General features: G+C 40.3%; 1 protein-coding gene across 4 annotated transcripts; it reads right to left on the bottom strand.

The window, feature by feature from the left end:
- Positions 1-1,009: 1,009 nt before the first annotated feature.
- On the bottom strand, positions 1,010-16,272 carry rbm18 (RNA binding motif protein 18). 4 transcript variants are annotated; one of them, XM_006788773.3, is made up of 6 exons: positions 16,029-16,252; positions 14,952-15,065; positions 10,745-10,871; positions 9,926-10,012; positions 5,590-5,690; positions 1,010-2,811 (listed from the first exon to the last, which is right to left on the bottom strand). In XM_006788773.3, the coding sequence occupies exons 2-6, from the start codon at positions 15,056-15,058 to the stop codon at positions 2,631-2,633; spliced, it is 603 nt and encodes a 200-aa protein (XP_006788836.1). In that variant the 5' UTR covers positions 15,059-15,065; positions 16,029-16,252; the 3' UTR covers positions 1,010-2,630. The 4 variants fall into 4 exon arrangements, with proteins under 4 accessions (XP_006788836.1, XP_006788838.1, XP_006788837.1 ...); XM_006788775.3 differs by having other exon boundaries at positions 9,932-10,012; positions 16,029-16,251; XM_006788774.2 differs by lacking the exon at positions 16,029-16,252 and adding an exon at positions 15,190-15,276.
- Between the last annotated feature and the right edge of the window lies 1 nt (position 16,273).

Raw genomic sequence — 16,273 nt, 5'->3', positions numbered from 1 at the left:
CAGAGCTGCAGTGAAAGTTTGTGCGAGACTCTGGCCTGCCTTATAGTTAAAGAAGGGGGAGGGCGAGTAAAGAGTTTCATGTGCGTGAGAAGGCTGGACGCGCAGTTCGGAACAGTTCTGATTCCTCAAAGCTCTGCTGGTGGATGTTTGATATCTTAGACATTTATAGCAGCAGAGGGAGAAAAATAAAATTATACTTGTTTATGTGATTGTCATTTATTTGCTACTGGAAATATACAGCTGGCGTTGACCGCTGACAACAATGCGGCAATTAACGCACAAGTTTGCGCGTGAAAACCAAAGTTTTTGTTATATACACGCTGATTCTTGTGTATATGCGGATAAAACCATATGTATGTTCTTATTACTCATTTATATATATAAAAAAAGAGAAAAATAGTCATTATTAAAGACAGGACAATTTAGAGACTGGATTTAGTTTAACTCCATGATTCAAAATATAATTCCGTTAATATTTTGGATAATTTAATGCCAGTTGTCGCTATGCTTGCAGTTATTTAAAGAACATAAATATTGCGATTTAAGGCATCATGTATTTATAAAATAAAACTGGTTGAAGTTAAAATTCATTAAAAAATAAGAATAAATTCGATGTATAAGTAAAAGGTAAAAGATGTATATTAGTAGGGCAAATGTTCACGATTTACAGATCTTTCAAACACAGCTGGCGCTACGTTTAAATCCACAGATTAATGTGTTTGTTTGTTTTTAATGTAAATCCTTAATATAATTATGCAAAAGTATAAAGACATATACATAAATACATAAACTATAGGAGCTGATGCAACTGAATCTAAACGCTGACAGAAACTCGGGGAGCCATTAAACAAAAGGCTGAGCTTTATAATTACAGGATATGTTTGAGCCTACAATAGTTTAGATCGATATGTCAATCATCCCGCTTTCCACAGCGGATCCATAATTATCTGTAAATCTACACTTCAGGAATTATTCCATCAAAATGATCCAAGCGTTTAAAAAAAGAAGAAAAAAAATACACCCGAATGTGTATCCATGAACTAAAAATGATATATTTAACCAGTGGGCCTTTTATTGAAAACAGATAATTACAGGCAAGGAAAATAAAAAAATAAAATAAAAATAGAATTAAAAAAATGCTGTAATTGATTTCACAAATGTTCTGCAGCCGCATGAATGATTTTACAGCAACAAACAAATCCCACGAAGAGCTGAGTGATGTCAAGAGGTAGGATTTGGTCCATCGGTCTGCACGAAATTGTGCTCTTCCGTCTTCTCCAATAATTAGCCCGCTGCGAGCTGTAGACCAACAGTTCCTACTTGGTAACCTCACAAAAACAGAAAAGGCCATTTGGCCGGCAAATTCATCCATCTGCCAATTAAATCCAGTTTACAGTCTCATCAGGATTTCGTCTCTTTTTTTTTAAATTTTTTTTAAAAAAATCATAAGAGCCCCAAACTGCAATAAAAATGCCCAATATGACAGCAAATGGAAAAAAATGCAGTTTATAATAAAGAATATTTGTCCACATTAATCAGTCTTACAAAAAGGCCTACAAATATTGGAAGTATTTACAGGAACTGCACAAAAATAGTGAACTACTTAATATTCATCATATCAGAGTGGGAAAAGTGAGCCTCAAAAGGCTACAATAGCTAAGACTATATGATTATTGTGGATAATGTTGTTACATAGATGCTCTTTCTGGTACTTAAATAAATGATTTGATCCATGATGGCTGATTTTCCACAAACAAAAAACCCCAAAACAAAAGGGTTACATGTGGTGAGGAGAGGGAGTTTTTGGGCAATGGAAACAAAATATTTTAATGGCAACAAAGAACACCATCAACATGAAAAACACAGGAGCGAAGTGATTATTTACCTTTAATTGAGAATTTTAAATAACAAGAATGCGACCAGGGATGGATCTAAATGCTACGCAAAAGTCATTAAAAACAGTCGTATAAAATTAGATCCAAGAAAAAAAACAAAAAACCCCAAAAAAAAGAACAAAGGGGGAGAAATCAAGCATGCCCGCACACACGCACACACGCACACACACACACACACACACAAAAACTCGCAGTGAGAGTCGCTAAGCGGCTTGTGGCTTATTATTTTTACACTCCATTAATAGTAACCAATTAGGACAAACCGAAGCCCAACCCACCCTCCAAAAGAAACATATTCCTTAATTAAATAATGTGATCTGGAAGTTAGAAGATGTGTTCAAAACAAAACGAGAAGCAGCGTTTACACCGCTTAACACTTTCAACTGTGTTCAATCGCTGCAAATCGTGACGAGGCAGGCCGACGAGAGGCCCGACCTGCACGTCAGCCAGGTTTGGGTCACATGTCCGGCTAAATAACTGCCGATGATTCTGAGACCTGAAATAACTAAAAAAAAAAACCCCAAACCCACTTTGGGTGCCGTCCATGATGGCTGTGGTTACTCCTTAACAGTCAGGGTTCACCTTCGAGAGCTTTTATTTTCCCCACATAGGACAGTCGAAAGCACTGAATGTGGAAACTGTTTGTGTGGAGGTGGGGGCTGAGGTGTAGACGCTGGCTTTGGGATTAGAGAGGAAGGGGTGGGTGGCTGGGGATAGAATAAGTGGGAGGATGGGTCATCTCCTGAACTTGCGGGGCCTGCTCTGGTTGCTGTGGTGTGATTTAGAGTAGGGCTCCCAGCGTTTCCTCTCCGGCGGCTTGTTGTAAACGTAGGCAGACGGGCCTGAGTAGCTATCGTCTGGATTCTCCTCCATCATCTGGAGCTTGGCTTCGATGGCGCGGATCTTAGCACTCGTGCTGGAGGAAGAAGGAAAAAATGAGAGGAGGTGTTAGCAGCGAGGCTGGGGGGGAAATATAGTGTTGATACTGAGTGTGAGGGACAAATAGGGCTGATGGACAGACTCTGGGGGACAGAAAGAGGAGGTAATAGCAGTCTTAGTGAGAGGGGGGTGGACAGGTTTTAAAAAAAAAATACAGAAGAATGAACAGTGAAACAGAGCACTACTTTTATTTAAATGGTGAAACAGAATTTGGAGAAGCAGAGGAGATAAGATTGTGGGAAAAAATTGCAGTGCTTGTGGGGAGGCGGTGGGAAAATGAGGGAATGAGTATGTGCGAGAAGTAGCAAAAAAAAAAAAGAAAAAGAAAAACTGGAGAGGAAAACAATAGAGGGGCCATCAGGGAAAAAAAGAGGGCTATAGTGTATATTTCCTCTCTTGTGCTGTGTAGATGGAGTGACTTTGAAGTTTGCAGCAGATAGATGAGAGGTTCCTGCACAACAACATGAAATTACTTCTTTTTTTTTCCAACCACGACTTGTCACATATTTACACAAAATTAACAGCTTCCACATTTAAAGGGTAAAAAAACACTCTGCTCAGTGAGTCTGCTCACGCCGGGGAACCTAATTTGGCATTTGACCGTTTTTATTTTAAATAGGTTGCAAATGCATTATTAATCCCCCTAAAACTGTTGTTTATGTTAATGAAAAGATCATTGATCAGCGCACAGCTTTACCTCACAATGGTAAGGTGAATCCACCGTGAGGCCAATTGCTGAGTGTCTTCTCTTCAACATCCCATCAAAATAAAGGCTAAAAAGGCCCCAAAATAGTAAAGGAAGTCCAAGAGTTGCCTTTTTTTGGTTGCCAGTGGGATGTATACTCACTGAGTAGACTGCATAAAATACATGCTGTGTATTATACGTTTTGCTGTGACTCTAGGCTATATTACCTCAGTAGGAGGCGAAAACGCCACAGAGTGACTTAACAACGCTTTATTTATTTAATTGGTTGACCTGCAAGTGTGTATATGGGAATAAGGGCTGCAAATGTGGCTGCTATAATGGCAAACTTTGGAGTCGGACAGAATTTCAACACTTCCATTGATGTCTTTGGAGCCAATGTGGTCTTTCAATAATTTCAGCACCACAGTTGAGTACCGTGAAGAATGTTTTATAGCAGAGGTGTCAGACATGCATCCTGGCAAAGGGTCAAATCCAGCCTGCTGGACAGCTTTACAAAGTATCAGAATGGCTGAGGAGCTAATAATAACTCATTTTCTTTAACAAATTGCACTGCTCTTGCTGGAGAGGTGGAGCAGTGAGGATAGCTAAACTTTTTCTAAATCATAAATGATTATTTCAATCATAAATGAGTAAAATACTATTGTTTCGTTTCAAGCGTGTGAGTTTTGCGTGTTTTTTTTTTTTAAGCTCCACTTTTATCTGTAAAATTGTAATGCAAGTATAATTACAGCAGACCAACTGAATGTGGAAAAACTGAGGAACATTGTTGAAATAGCTCTTTTTTTCTTCTTAAGACATCTCAGACTGTTTTTAAAATGGATGTTTCATTAAATGTGAATGTTTTCAGAAGGTACTTGGACTACACTAAAAGAAAGAGAACAGCTCTTGAGAGAACATTAGGCCCGTATGAGGTCCAAAATATGTCTGAAACTTCTGTTTTTCATGTATTTGTGCTGGCTTGGTTAATTAAGGTTACAGTATGTAAGAAGATAGACGTGATCGTGGATGTAACAAAAGAGTGGGTGAAATGCTTCATGGGTTTCTCCAGCCCTCCCCCCAAAGTTGGATGAGTGGAAAAGAATGAATGGAAAAAAATAAACAAGTGTTTTCTACTGATTGCATTTACTTTTTTTTCCCATTCAGTGACCCCCCCTGCAAGTAGTTATAACAACCAACTGGTCACCCAGAGCTTAAGCATTCAACACCCTAACCTATGGGTGCCCACTTTCAATCAATGCATGGGTCACAGAGTGGAAGGCAACCTGCCTCCAAACAATCGCAGTCTGACTCGGACTGAGTGCAGTCACTCTCAGACAGATTGGAGAAGGTTTGCAAATAACTGCTGTTTAATTTATAACGTTGCCATCACACTGGTGTCAGTTGCAACTCGTCTGCAATTGGTCTCTTTGCAGTTGGGGACACGACTCAACTGGTTGCCAACTGGTTACAATCCTATGTAAAAGTTAATAGATAAACAGAAATATCTGAATTTCTGTTTCGGATCTATGAGGTTCTCGCTAGACTCTGAATGTAAGCAGTTGAAGTGCATTTACATTGAAGGAGATAGCACCAGATTAGCGATCATCACCGATTTATCACAGTTAATCAGATATAGACTGCCTGTGTACATGCCAACTTAATCCAGTTCAATCACAAGCTGACTGGTAGCAGACTGTCTTATTGCCATTTTATCACCTTCTCAATGCAATAAAGTTTCTCTGAGGATGGCAACTGTTATGAGGCTCAGGTTTTAGTAGATGGAGCTCTCTCTTGTAGTAGGAGACGGTAAACTTCAGCAGCATTCTCACTGCTAGAAATTCTTTCTTAGGTTTAAGCAAGACTGACAGGTAGAGAAAGAAGAAGGCAATTCGATGCCCACTGGCTCATCTTTGCATTGGGTGCCGACAGATTAGACACCAATTCAAATCCATTCAAATACAAAAGTTCAGGGCTTCAGCTCATATGTGAACACACTCAGAGAAAAAACAAAATCTGATACAACAGCAGAAAGTTTATATGTGTGCGTGTGTGTCTGCTGTTGATGCCAACCTGAGGTGGTTGGTTGTTATGGATCCATCCTCTGTTGAACCGCTGCACGACGGTTCCAGGCTGGGAGGCATCGTCTTGTCATTACGAAAACCTTCAAACCTCTGTAAACAACATACGTGGGCAAAAAACAAACAAACAAAGAAAGACCCACACAAACAATGATGGAAACGTGTATGGACAGACAGATGAAAAGAGATAAACAGAAGGAGTAAAATAACAAGTAGAGCAAGTAATGGCAGAAGATACACAAGATACAGGGAAGCAGACAATCAGTGGAAGAGACTGAATATGTCCTAAAGATATAATGTGGACTGTGATATAGATTACAGCTCACAGTACACATCAATCAAACTTTAACTTTCTAAAAAGACAAGCAATTCCTAATCATTAATCTCAGTTTAACAGCATTTTACCCCTGAGATACATTTATGTTTGAACAGGGCCAAATAAAATAAGGCAGACATTTAGAAAACAACAGACTTAATAAATACTAGCAGCAGGTCTCTGAAGTCAGCTCCAGTTTTCTCCCACAAATATGAACATTACTAAACTACAGTATTGATCTTGTTTGTTTCCGGTCAAACAGACAGTAACCAAGCAGCAAGCAAGCACGTCCGGCTTGTAATCACACCCTAAGGGATGATCGAGGATAAAAGTGGGACCAGCTGATGAGCAACAACCAACGCGTGCACTCATTCCTTTCAAAACCACCTTCCAAACATCTCCAACAGCCAAAACTGAAACCTGTGGAGAAAAAAAAGAAAGAAAAAAGAAAATCTAAACAAAGTAACAGTCACATGATGGGTAATGATAAGCTCCAGTGCTTGGCGCAGCAGTTTCCGTGTGCAGTACGTTTGGAAACCATCTGGCAAAATTCAGCTTGTGGAAGCGAGACAGACTCACATGACATTAAATGAAGTTACATAAATGCAGCACAGCACACGCACACACATTCCTACATACAGTCCCATGAAATAAACAACATGTATAGCCAAGAATAAGAGTAAAAACAATGACCATGCAACCAGCCAGGACCCTTCCCTTCCACCTATTCCTAAAGGCATGTGGCTGGAATGCATAGAGATCTGAATGCAGCCAACAAGAGCACACTGAATCTGAAAACACTCCAAAACCTGCAAATAAAGCTAAATTTGGGTTGTTAAATTTATGTTTTTCAGGAGATAGCATTTTAAATTAGGTTAATAAATCTATATATCTAAATTACTGCACTATAACTGGCTGACAAGTGAGAAATGCATAGCAAATGTAGTTAAACTTTTGTTTTGTACATTCATTCAGTGTTGGATGTATCACCTTACAATATGACACCAATAACTTTTACTTTCTAATAAGTAACAAGTTCACCCAACCGGGTGGTAATATAGTTGAGGAGGTGCTGGAAATATCATAAAGTAAACTCAATACACTAAGAAGACTTCACACGCTCAGGATGAATAATCAACATGCACAAACTAAATAAAAACCGTTTATTGTTTCTAGTAAAGCAAACAAACTCAAACGAGTAACTAATGCATACATGATGCTTTAATGTAATAGATTACTTTTAAAATAACTTGATATTTTAAAATTAAAAGCATATTACACAACACGGAGTACAAACAAATAAAGCCAAGAAGAAGTGTACGAAACCGCAGTTCCTCTCGTGGCCACTTGAGGTTGGCTCGAAAAAGGAATGAGACCCCAAAGACTCCCATGCTAAAATGCTCCACTTTGCAGCATTAAAAAGCAAACTTACATACCTGGTAATAAAAAAAAAATAATAGTTTACTCTCAGATCAACTCCGAGTGAGGGTATTTTTTTTACTCATCCAACTGGGTAACTCAGTTAGAGGTAGGGTCACGGCAGGCGCCCTGACACAAGCATAAGCTGATAAGTGTGTTTGTGTGTTGCACTTGCTAACTAAGCTCACTAGGATAAGCTGATAAATTAGCACTGCACCCTTTTAGCCACACAAATCATTTCATCTCCAAAGGTAGCATGCATCATAGATAAGCTTACTTATATAAGTATGGGTATAAAATACGCCATCTTTAACAGTTGCATTAGCAGGTTTGGAAATCTGAGGATTGTGGACATCCTTAAATAAATGATCATCAGAGTAATTCCCTCCATTTCAAAGCTTTAAATAAAATCAAGATGTAAGCCTGGACGATTGGATAACTTCAACACCACCTGTCTGTGACTCACATATCCCAGCACACATCCTGGGTTGGACTCAATGAAGACAGGCTGACAAAAATGTAATTCATTTTTAATTTAACCTGAGCTGGCTCCATCAGTGGAAGATTGCTCACAAAGACGGGACTGCAAAAATTAGTAACTCGCAATTCACAGACTAGTCCACTTGAAATATCAGTATACCGGCTTCACTGGAATTGGCGGTGATCTGCAATTGACCCCATGTTGTAATCTCTGTAGCTAATAAGAAACATAACCCTTGAAATTATGCATCAAACAAAGGTTAAGAAAGGGGAAAAGCGCACATATCGCATGCTTTAGAAGGAGGTTTAATGATCAGACACCTCTTAGGAAAAAGGTCCTGAGGTGATGGGTGAAGTTGAGCGTTGCGGTGCCATCTTTTTTGGAACATACGACATGGGTCATGCTTAAACCTCTACTCTTTTCCTCGCCTAAAACTCACAATAAGAAAATGTGGGGGAGTCTACAACGTGAGGGAGAAAGATTGATGAACAATGTGAAGATGACTGTGGTTGAAATATTAACTTATTTTCACAAAGGGCATGATAATGGTGATGTGTGAATTCATTTCTGCCAGGAGGCAGGCAAATCCATGTCTGCAGGCTAGGCGGAGATACTCCCTGTTGTGAAACTTTAATTATAGCAATCAAGTCTAGCAGGACAGTTTGCAGGGTCACATGATCACGACCGTCCATCAACACACTGCAGCAGAGTGGAAAAATGCGCATATCTAGCTTACTTTAACAGAACAAAGCTTAAGAATACCAACAACATTCGCTGGAAGCCAAGGTCGACCCCAGTCTATAACCCACTGACAATTTAATTATAATTAAAAAACTAATTCCTAAAAAAACTTGCACTTTCTCCGACTCTGTTAGTCACGTATGCGGCAGAGAGGACAGCGAGATATATATTCTCCAAGACTGTGTTTTAACTGCCTGAGCTGATAGACAGAAAATGGTATTTACTGAGAGGAACCAGCATTTACTGTATGCCTGCCATGCAGGCAAAGAGTCAAAAACCTGTTTATTCATATAAATCCTCACATTAACAAACTTGACGCTACAGTCTGGGGCCTGTCGAATCTAAGATGACCCCAACTTGACTTGAAAATACTGTTAATATGTCATTTTAAGCTTTAAAAGAATAAAACAATTATTAAGTTTGATAATTATTTATATTAGCCTACACGTACTGCTAATTATTAAAAAAAGAAGAAAAAAAAGGGGTCAGAACCAGACCCTGTTCAGCTGATTATATTCACTCACTACAGTACACTGAATTATTCACGAGATTAACCGTCCTGGTAGTATAACCTACGCTAGAGATGCTTCTTGCATGGAAGTGTTTTTACATGCAGCAGTTATGCAAGCTGCATAACTGACTTGCATAACTGGACAATAGTTATGCAAGGAAATGTTTGATTTCATAGTACCGCACCTAAAAAAGTGCATGTGAGCTAAGGCGAGTGGCAAAGATGTTGGGAGATTGTTACTTAAGTGGTTAAAGGTCATTTATATTAGTGGCACAAAAATTGTTGTTTTTTTTTTTTTAAATGAACACTTGTAGAAGCATGAATATAAACAGCTACTACTTTTGCTTGAAACGGTTGATTGAACTGTTATTAGGTAAATCTTTGAGCAGATTTATCTCACAGCGTGTTCTCTTAAAGGCGGCAGCGTTGACCTTGACCCCCTTCTACCATGTGTTTGTGTGTATGTGTGTGTGTAGGGCGTGATTCGTCTCTATACAGGATATCCTTTCACCCTTTGCCAGTAGGCTTTCTATTGTTAACAGACAGGCATGCTGGTTGTGCTGGGATCCCTGTGCTCTCTGTAAACTGGCTCTGACAGCAAAAACACTAAAATTAAAACCACTACTGGCGGATCATTTTTATCTTTCACCCTAAGCCAGATTGACCTCTGCCTTCACACATGTCCCTCATCTTAAGATATTTTGGTGATTTCTCCCAACCCTTCGGTCATTAGCGAGCCTAACATTTTTCTAATGCACAGATCTAATATTTATATTTAGTCTCTATACCTGCAGATTAAACCCAAAATTTCAGCCACATTCAGAGCAGTATTGTATGCTGGGAGTGAGCGTGATACTTACCCTCACCTGTGCGTGTGCCCAGCGCACAACCAATTTCTTGGACAAAGCTAGCTTCCCATTTAAACACTGGATAGCCCTCTCAGCCTCCTGCATGCAGCCACAGAAACACAAACACAGAGAAAACAAGGAAGAGGAAAAGAGAGAAAGACAGAGGGGCGGCTTTTAAGTCGTGATTAAAAATCAGCTTTGATGATTGCATCCGAGTGATTAAATCATTAGTCCTCATAACAGCAGAAGGCCATAACTGAGGTGTCTGAGTGTGTGGCTGTGTGTATGAGAGGCAGTGTGAATAAATACAGTTTTATCTAATCAAATGTGCAAGTGGCTTTGCTGCTAAATTATATTAATGCAGTTCTTTATCCAAGCGTGTCTACATGTAAGTGTGTGTGAGTGTGAAAGATAAACACACACTTCCTCTGTATAATCCTTTTGGGAGGGCTTCATATCCCACTGACAGACACTAGCTGTGAAACTAGATGCTTATCTCAATCCCACAGCGCGCTCCAAAACAACCTGTGAAGCTTAAACCTGCTCCCTATAAAGCCCACTTCAACAGGACACACACGCACACTGCTTCAGGTTGACTCATGAACATTTTTACACTCAGTTTGGGTCATTTTCATAAAACATCCAACTCATAGTGGATGAAAATTGTTTCTCATCAGATCTTTAAGTTCAAATATTTTTCCTATACTGATGAAATGATTCGTTTTACTCCTGCCAACTGAGGATTTACTTTTAGAAATGATAAAACAAACAAAACAAACAAACCTTTTAACACAACTGACATTTATATGCAGATAAACATGCTGCACGTACCTCCCTGGTGCTAAAGTTGACAAAGCAGTAGCCTCGTGGCTGTCCCTCCAAAGGCCCAGACTTGTGAAACAGGAAGTCAAACTGTTTCACTTTGCCAAACTTCTCTAACAACTTCACCAGGTGATACCTGTCGAGAGAGCGAGAGAAAGAGAGAGAGAGCAAAAAAAAAAAGTGTAAGAAAAGACTGCTCCATAAAGACAGAAAATGGGAAATAAAAAGCAAAATGACTTTGATATTTTGCAAAAGGGTCTCAGTCCATGCTGTATTTGGCCCCTGTAAATCTGTCAAGTAGGGCTAATGAGAATGACAGCTTTCTCTCCCTGACACCTTTTTAGCAGCAGGCCAGCTGGTGTGGCAGGCCGGTGACAGTAAATCTCTGACTGAGACAATGCTGAGGATACAGTAGCAGGACAATGAGGGAATAAAACAGAGGAAGCTTAAAATCCCCCCTGAGCACAGAGATCTGCACAAACAACCTCCACTGACTGTGCGGCGCTGCTTAGGACTACAAATGAGAATACATGTGGTCACTGAAGAGCTATGCAGTGTTTGTGAGATTGAAGGTGTGTGTGTGCGCGCGCGTTTAACCAGCAATTTGCAGCCATGGGAAAAAAACATTTCTTTTGACAGTACAGAAAAGAGCAATGAGTTCAGGGTCACTTGGAGACTAGATTCTCTGCTACACTACTGTAAATACCCCGGGGCTGATTGATTGTTTTCAACACAAACTGAGCAGCACGTGCTTTTCCATTTTGTTAAGAAGAAAATACGAAAAAGTGTCCATCCCAAGTTCCAATATGCTGACACATTCGAGATGCTGGGGTCAACTGTGTGAGTCAGGCTCAAAAAAATGACTGAAATGGTGAAATCAATTAGCAAAATTGTTGCAGACTTCTTTTAAGAGTGTCAATGGACTCATTTATAGTAACTGTTTGAGGTTCAAGAACAAGTTTGAATCACTGTGAAAACTCCTCAACAAGAAACAACACATCACCCTGTTGATTAGTCACTGAAACTACCACAGAATTAACTCCTCATGTTCCTGAGTGAAGGCAAAGAAACGGCTTTTAGCAGTCCTCACTGTATGAAAGACGACAACACCCGTAACTGTTTGCAAACCAACTCAATCAGCAGTTTACGAAAAAAAAAAAGGTTACAGTTACACATTTGTATACTTTAATATTTTGTGGAGCGTGCACATGCACAAACAGTTGAAGCCAAACATATTCAGCAATTCGTTGATTTTTTTGTTGTTGTTTACATGTTCTTGTCTTCTGTCACAGGGGAAAAAACTGAAACGCTTGAAGAAAAGAGTCCAACAGACGCCCTCCTGTGTTCTTGATTCGGTGCCATTGCCTTGTGTGACTGTCCAGGCCTCAGAGTGACCCCAGGTGTTTTGTATGACTGTTAAAGAGAAATTAATGCTTCAGCCTTTTATTGTTTAGGAGCCTGTTATTTTTAATCCTCAAGTGGTTTGTGTGTGTGTGAGAGACCAGAAAAATGTCAATGTGCAAGTGTGCAGTGTATGTGCAAGGGACTCGATGTGGCATTCTCAGAGTGAAGCGAGGTTCTAAGCTACAGGTTGTACTAATGTCTTCTACGACTCCCTGGGGGGCTTTAGACCAACGACAGTTTCTGCTTTTCCCAGACAACACCCTGCAAGCCTCCCCATGTGACAGTGGCTCATCTAGCCCTAGATTACACTTAAGTTGTTGTTTACACTTCAGTAAACAAAAACTGTGCAGTAGTGAACTATGCCGTCCTTTGAAAAAGCTATATAGTTAGACGTTTGAGCATATGTGTATTTTTAACAGAGGTTACACACTAAGAACCTTAATGGATGCTAAGCCACAATGGAGAGCTCCTCCTGGGGGCTGTAAAACCCACCAGAGGAAGAGGGGAAGAGAAGGGGGAGGAAAGGGAGGGAAAGGTGAGCAAACGGAAACTAAAGTTCAGAGAGGGGATATTGATGGCAAGGTGAAAGGTGTAGGAAGAGGAGCACAAGGCAAAAGAAGAGAGGAGGTGAGAAGCCAGGTATGACAGATACAAGAGTTAGGAAACAAGAGGAGAGGAAGGAAGGGACAGGGGGGGATGTGAGTCAAGTCCAGAAAAAGATAAGACAAAAGGTTCGGTCCAGAAAAGTGCAGGTCAGAAGGGAAGAATTTGGAGAGGAGGAGCTAGGGTTTGACTTTTTGACAATGCAGCTATCTGCAGTTGTAAAGAGTAAAAGAGTGTGCAACTGACAACTAGCTCCTCTTTGGATGTTTCTCCTTTTTGTTCTGTTCTCTGTCAAATATGATCCCACATTGCTTCAATACTGTTGAGGTCTGTGCTCTGGGGAGGCCAGTCCATGACTGATAGTGTTCAACTATGTCTTTGTCTATCCAGGTATGCTTTCACTGCATTGGTAGTGTTTTTGGGAAACCGCTGCTATTCAAATGTTTTCCAGATGGTATTGCATTGTGGATCAAAATCAAAATACAGAGTTTTCAGCTGATAGTTCTTTGGAAATCCCCTTGCTACTGCAAAATACTGTTTCCTCCAAGTCAAACCAAAAATTTTTTGGCAGTTTTTGTAGATTCAACTACAGAAATTGGAACAAACTATATACTTTTGTGACAGGCTGCTAGTCACAACATACCTAAAGATACACATTAAAATTGGTTCATTTCTAAGTTGTGTGTTATGTGTAGACACAACATTGGTTCATCTAGTTTGTTAGGTGCCTTTTTAAAACTTGAATAATTCATAGGTGAGTGTTAAGTGTCATAACAAACAAAAAACATTCCTTTGGGACGGCCAGGTACAAGGACTGGACTGAAGATGGGTGCAATGTAAAAAAAATAATAATAATTCAAAGACCTTCAGAAATCCTGGAGAACTACTGCTTAAAAAAAGACAAAGTGTGTATCACTGGGAGCAAAATATAAAGAAATCAAGTGGGGCTTAAGACTTTTGCACACTTTTGTATTTTCAAATGATCCAAGCTCAAAGAAATAAAATTTCACCCTCACAGAATAAATTACTCATATGTCATCTTTTGTAATAAAATGATATAAATTAAGATTGGGGGCAGTTTATAGTTGTATTGATTTTAAATGCTGAAAACAGTTTGTTTCAGTTCAATCATTTTGCCTTGTGGCATCAGCACCTTGCATCTCAGGTCTATTTTCCACCTCTGCAGGGAGTTTGGCTCACCCAGACAAACACAGGGGGTACTGCGTGCTATCCCGGAGCTAATTAATCTTCCCAATCAGCAACGGGGGCCTTGAGCATTTCTCTTGTTTTCCCTCCATACTGAGAAGTAGAGGGCCATTTAAGAAGAAGCAGAGCAGAGCAGGGAAAGGGGAAGGAAACGCCTGTCTAGACGCCCACCAGAGCTGCTGCCCGTACATTCTCCAGCAGCCCCCACAGGCGTACAAACACACCCCTCACCCCAAAAAACTACCTCCTCTTCATCACAGCATATGCAGGGATGTCTTTAGCATTCAGCAGCAAACACAAAGAAGGAGGAACAAAAAGGATTTGCATGTGATGCTCTGTCAAGACTCTTCTGGGTGTCAAAGCCTCTACCAGCTGCCACCCAAACATCAACTGTGTGTGTACGCGCGCGCGCGCGCGCACACACACACACACACACACACACACACACACACACACAGCTCCAGGTTGACACAGAAACAGTAAACAGGGCAGGTGATTGAGGAATGATGGCTGCTCCTTAGCCGAGCAGGTCTCCGCGCTTCACTGCCTCTCTTTCACACACCCAGCCCTGTCTGCTCAGTCTCAGCTTGTGACACACACACACACTCTACACACACAGTTAATCAATCATACACAGACACACAATACTTTGCCTTTCTATGGGGTAGAAGGTACAAACCAATGCCTCAGTTTCATACCATCTATTACAGTGACCACAGATCACCCACTAAAAGCCATCACTAAATGTTACTCCATGTTAAAGTGGCGCTTTCGCACATTTGAGGCTGAAAACGTTACATTTAATTCCTAAAAATGCTCACTATGCCACAGCTCTATTGTAATCCCAGTGGCTCTTTGACTATGAGCTAAGATCCCTGCAATCATTACTAACGGATTAAAGTGTTGTAGATAATTTACACTATCTAAAGTGATATCTGGTGGATCAATGAAGATGAAATATGAGCTTGCGTTAAAGCAGAAGCTGACTTTTTTTTTTACTCACTCTGTGATTTTGGGATCAATGTTTCCTATCCACAAGCGGTTTCCATCATGGGCCGTGCTCTCTGAAATAATAGAGGCATTTTCGACTGTCTCTGCTGCCGATGACATGTGGAATCTGTGGGATAAAAGAAGCAAAAGGCAGAGTTTTTGATTATTGCAAGTATGAATTTGCATGGAGCTCAGACACTCAACAACTGGGCGTTTGCCTCTGGAAATCTCTGGAACATGAAGGAACCTACCAGAGAAGACCTGGACACCTATTGGGCATCTGCACGCTCAACCAAATACAGATATTCAACTAATTATACCCTCATTGAAGGAAAAATCCAGGAAAGGTCAAAAAAGTAAAGCGTCAGATAAACAGCTTCCACATTAACTGCACATAAATCATAAAGAGTCTCAAAACTTTGCCTTTCAGCTGCCCTTTATTGGACGCCACAGTTGATCATCTTCCTTCCTCTGACACTATCCCAAGCATCCTCCTCTGTCACACCAACCCTCTGCATGTCCTCCTTCCCTACATCCACGAACCTTTTTCTTCCTTCTGCTCGGCAGTTTTATCACCAACATGCTTTCTACGACATAGCCACTACCACGCCAATGATCTAATCTCTAAAAAGTGTCCAATTAAACAGTGAAATTTAGGGATTTTCTGATCTAACTCTGTTAATTTCATTCAATTAAAATATAAAGCAGTTGTGTGCAATGTATGCGCAAAGGTTGTGCCGATGTATGTTTCATAACAGGGGTTTTAACCTAATCAGGAAATAGAATCAGGAAACAACGTAGTGTGGGTTACTTCCTCGCACTGTCAAATAAACACATAGTTCCTGAAAACATCTGAAAAAGCAAAACTCCGACTCCACATCTGGGAAAAGCTAAGCAGATAATCTTAGTTTAACAAACCGTACAATTTTACTCCTTAACTGCGGAACTTCTTCGGATAGATCAGTCCGGGTAGAGTTAAACCAAACACGGTTATGCAGGTGGTAGCATATGTGATGAAGATGAGCTCTCAGTCACTTCGTTATAGAAGAGCAGTGGATTGCAGCAGTTAGCTAAGTGAGTTTCCGTTTACCTCGTTGTTTGTCAAACTTCCTCTTCGCTGGCGAATTCTTCGAATTGATTTACCACTGATCCCACCTTCGGGATGATTCTGGTGCGTCAAAACGTCAAATTAACCATTTCCTAAACTGTTTTCGTTCTATATTAGAGACTAGGCGAGCTAGCTCTGACGATACCTCGCTACCGTCTGACAACAAAGGCGCGGGGTGATGACGTAGTTTGTTTGAGCATGCGCAGAGTCCTATGGGAGCACTCGGT

The sequence above is a fragment of the Neolamprologus brichardi genome, chromosome 7 (genome assembly GCF_056152115.1).
Source record: "Neolamprologus brichardi isolate AB-2024 chromosome 7, ASM5615211v1, whole genome shotgun sequence".
In the NCBI taxonomy this organism is placed as follows: Eukaryota; Metazoa; Chordata; class Actinopteri; order Cichliformes; family Cichlidae; genus Neolamprologus; species Neolamprologus brichardi.
This window is presented reverse-complemented; position numbering and strand designations above follow the sequence as displayed.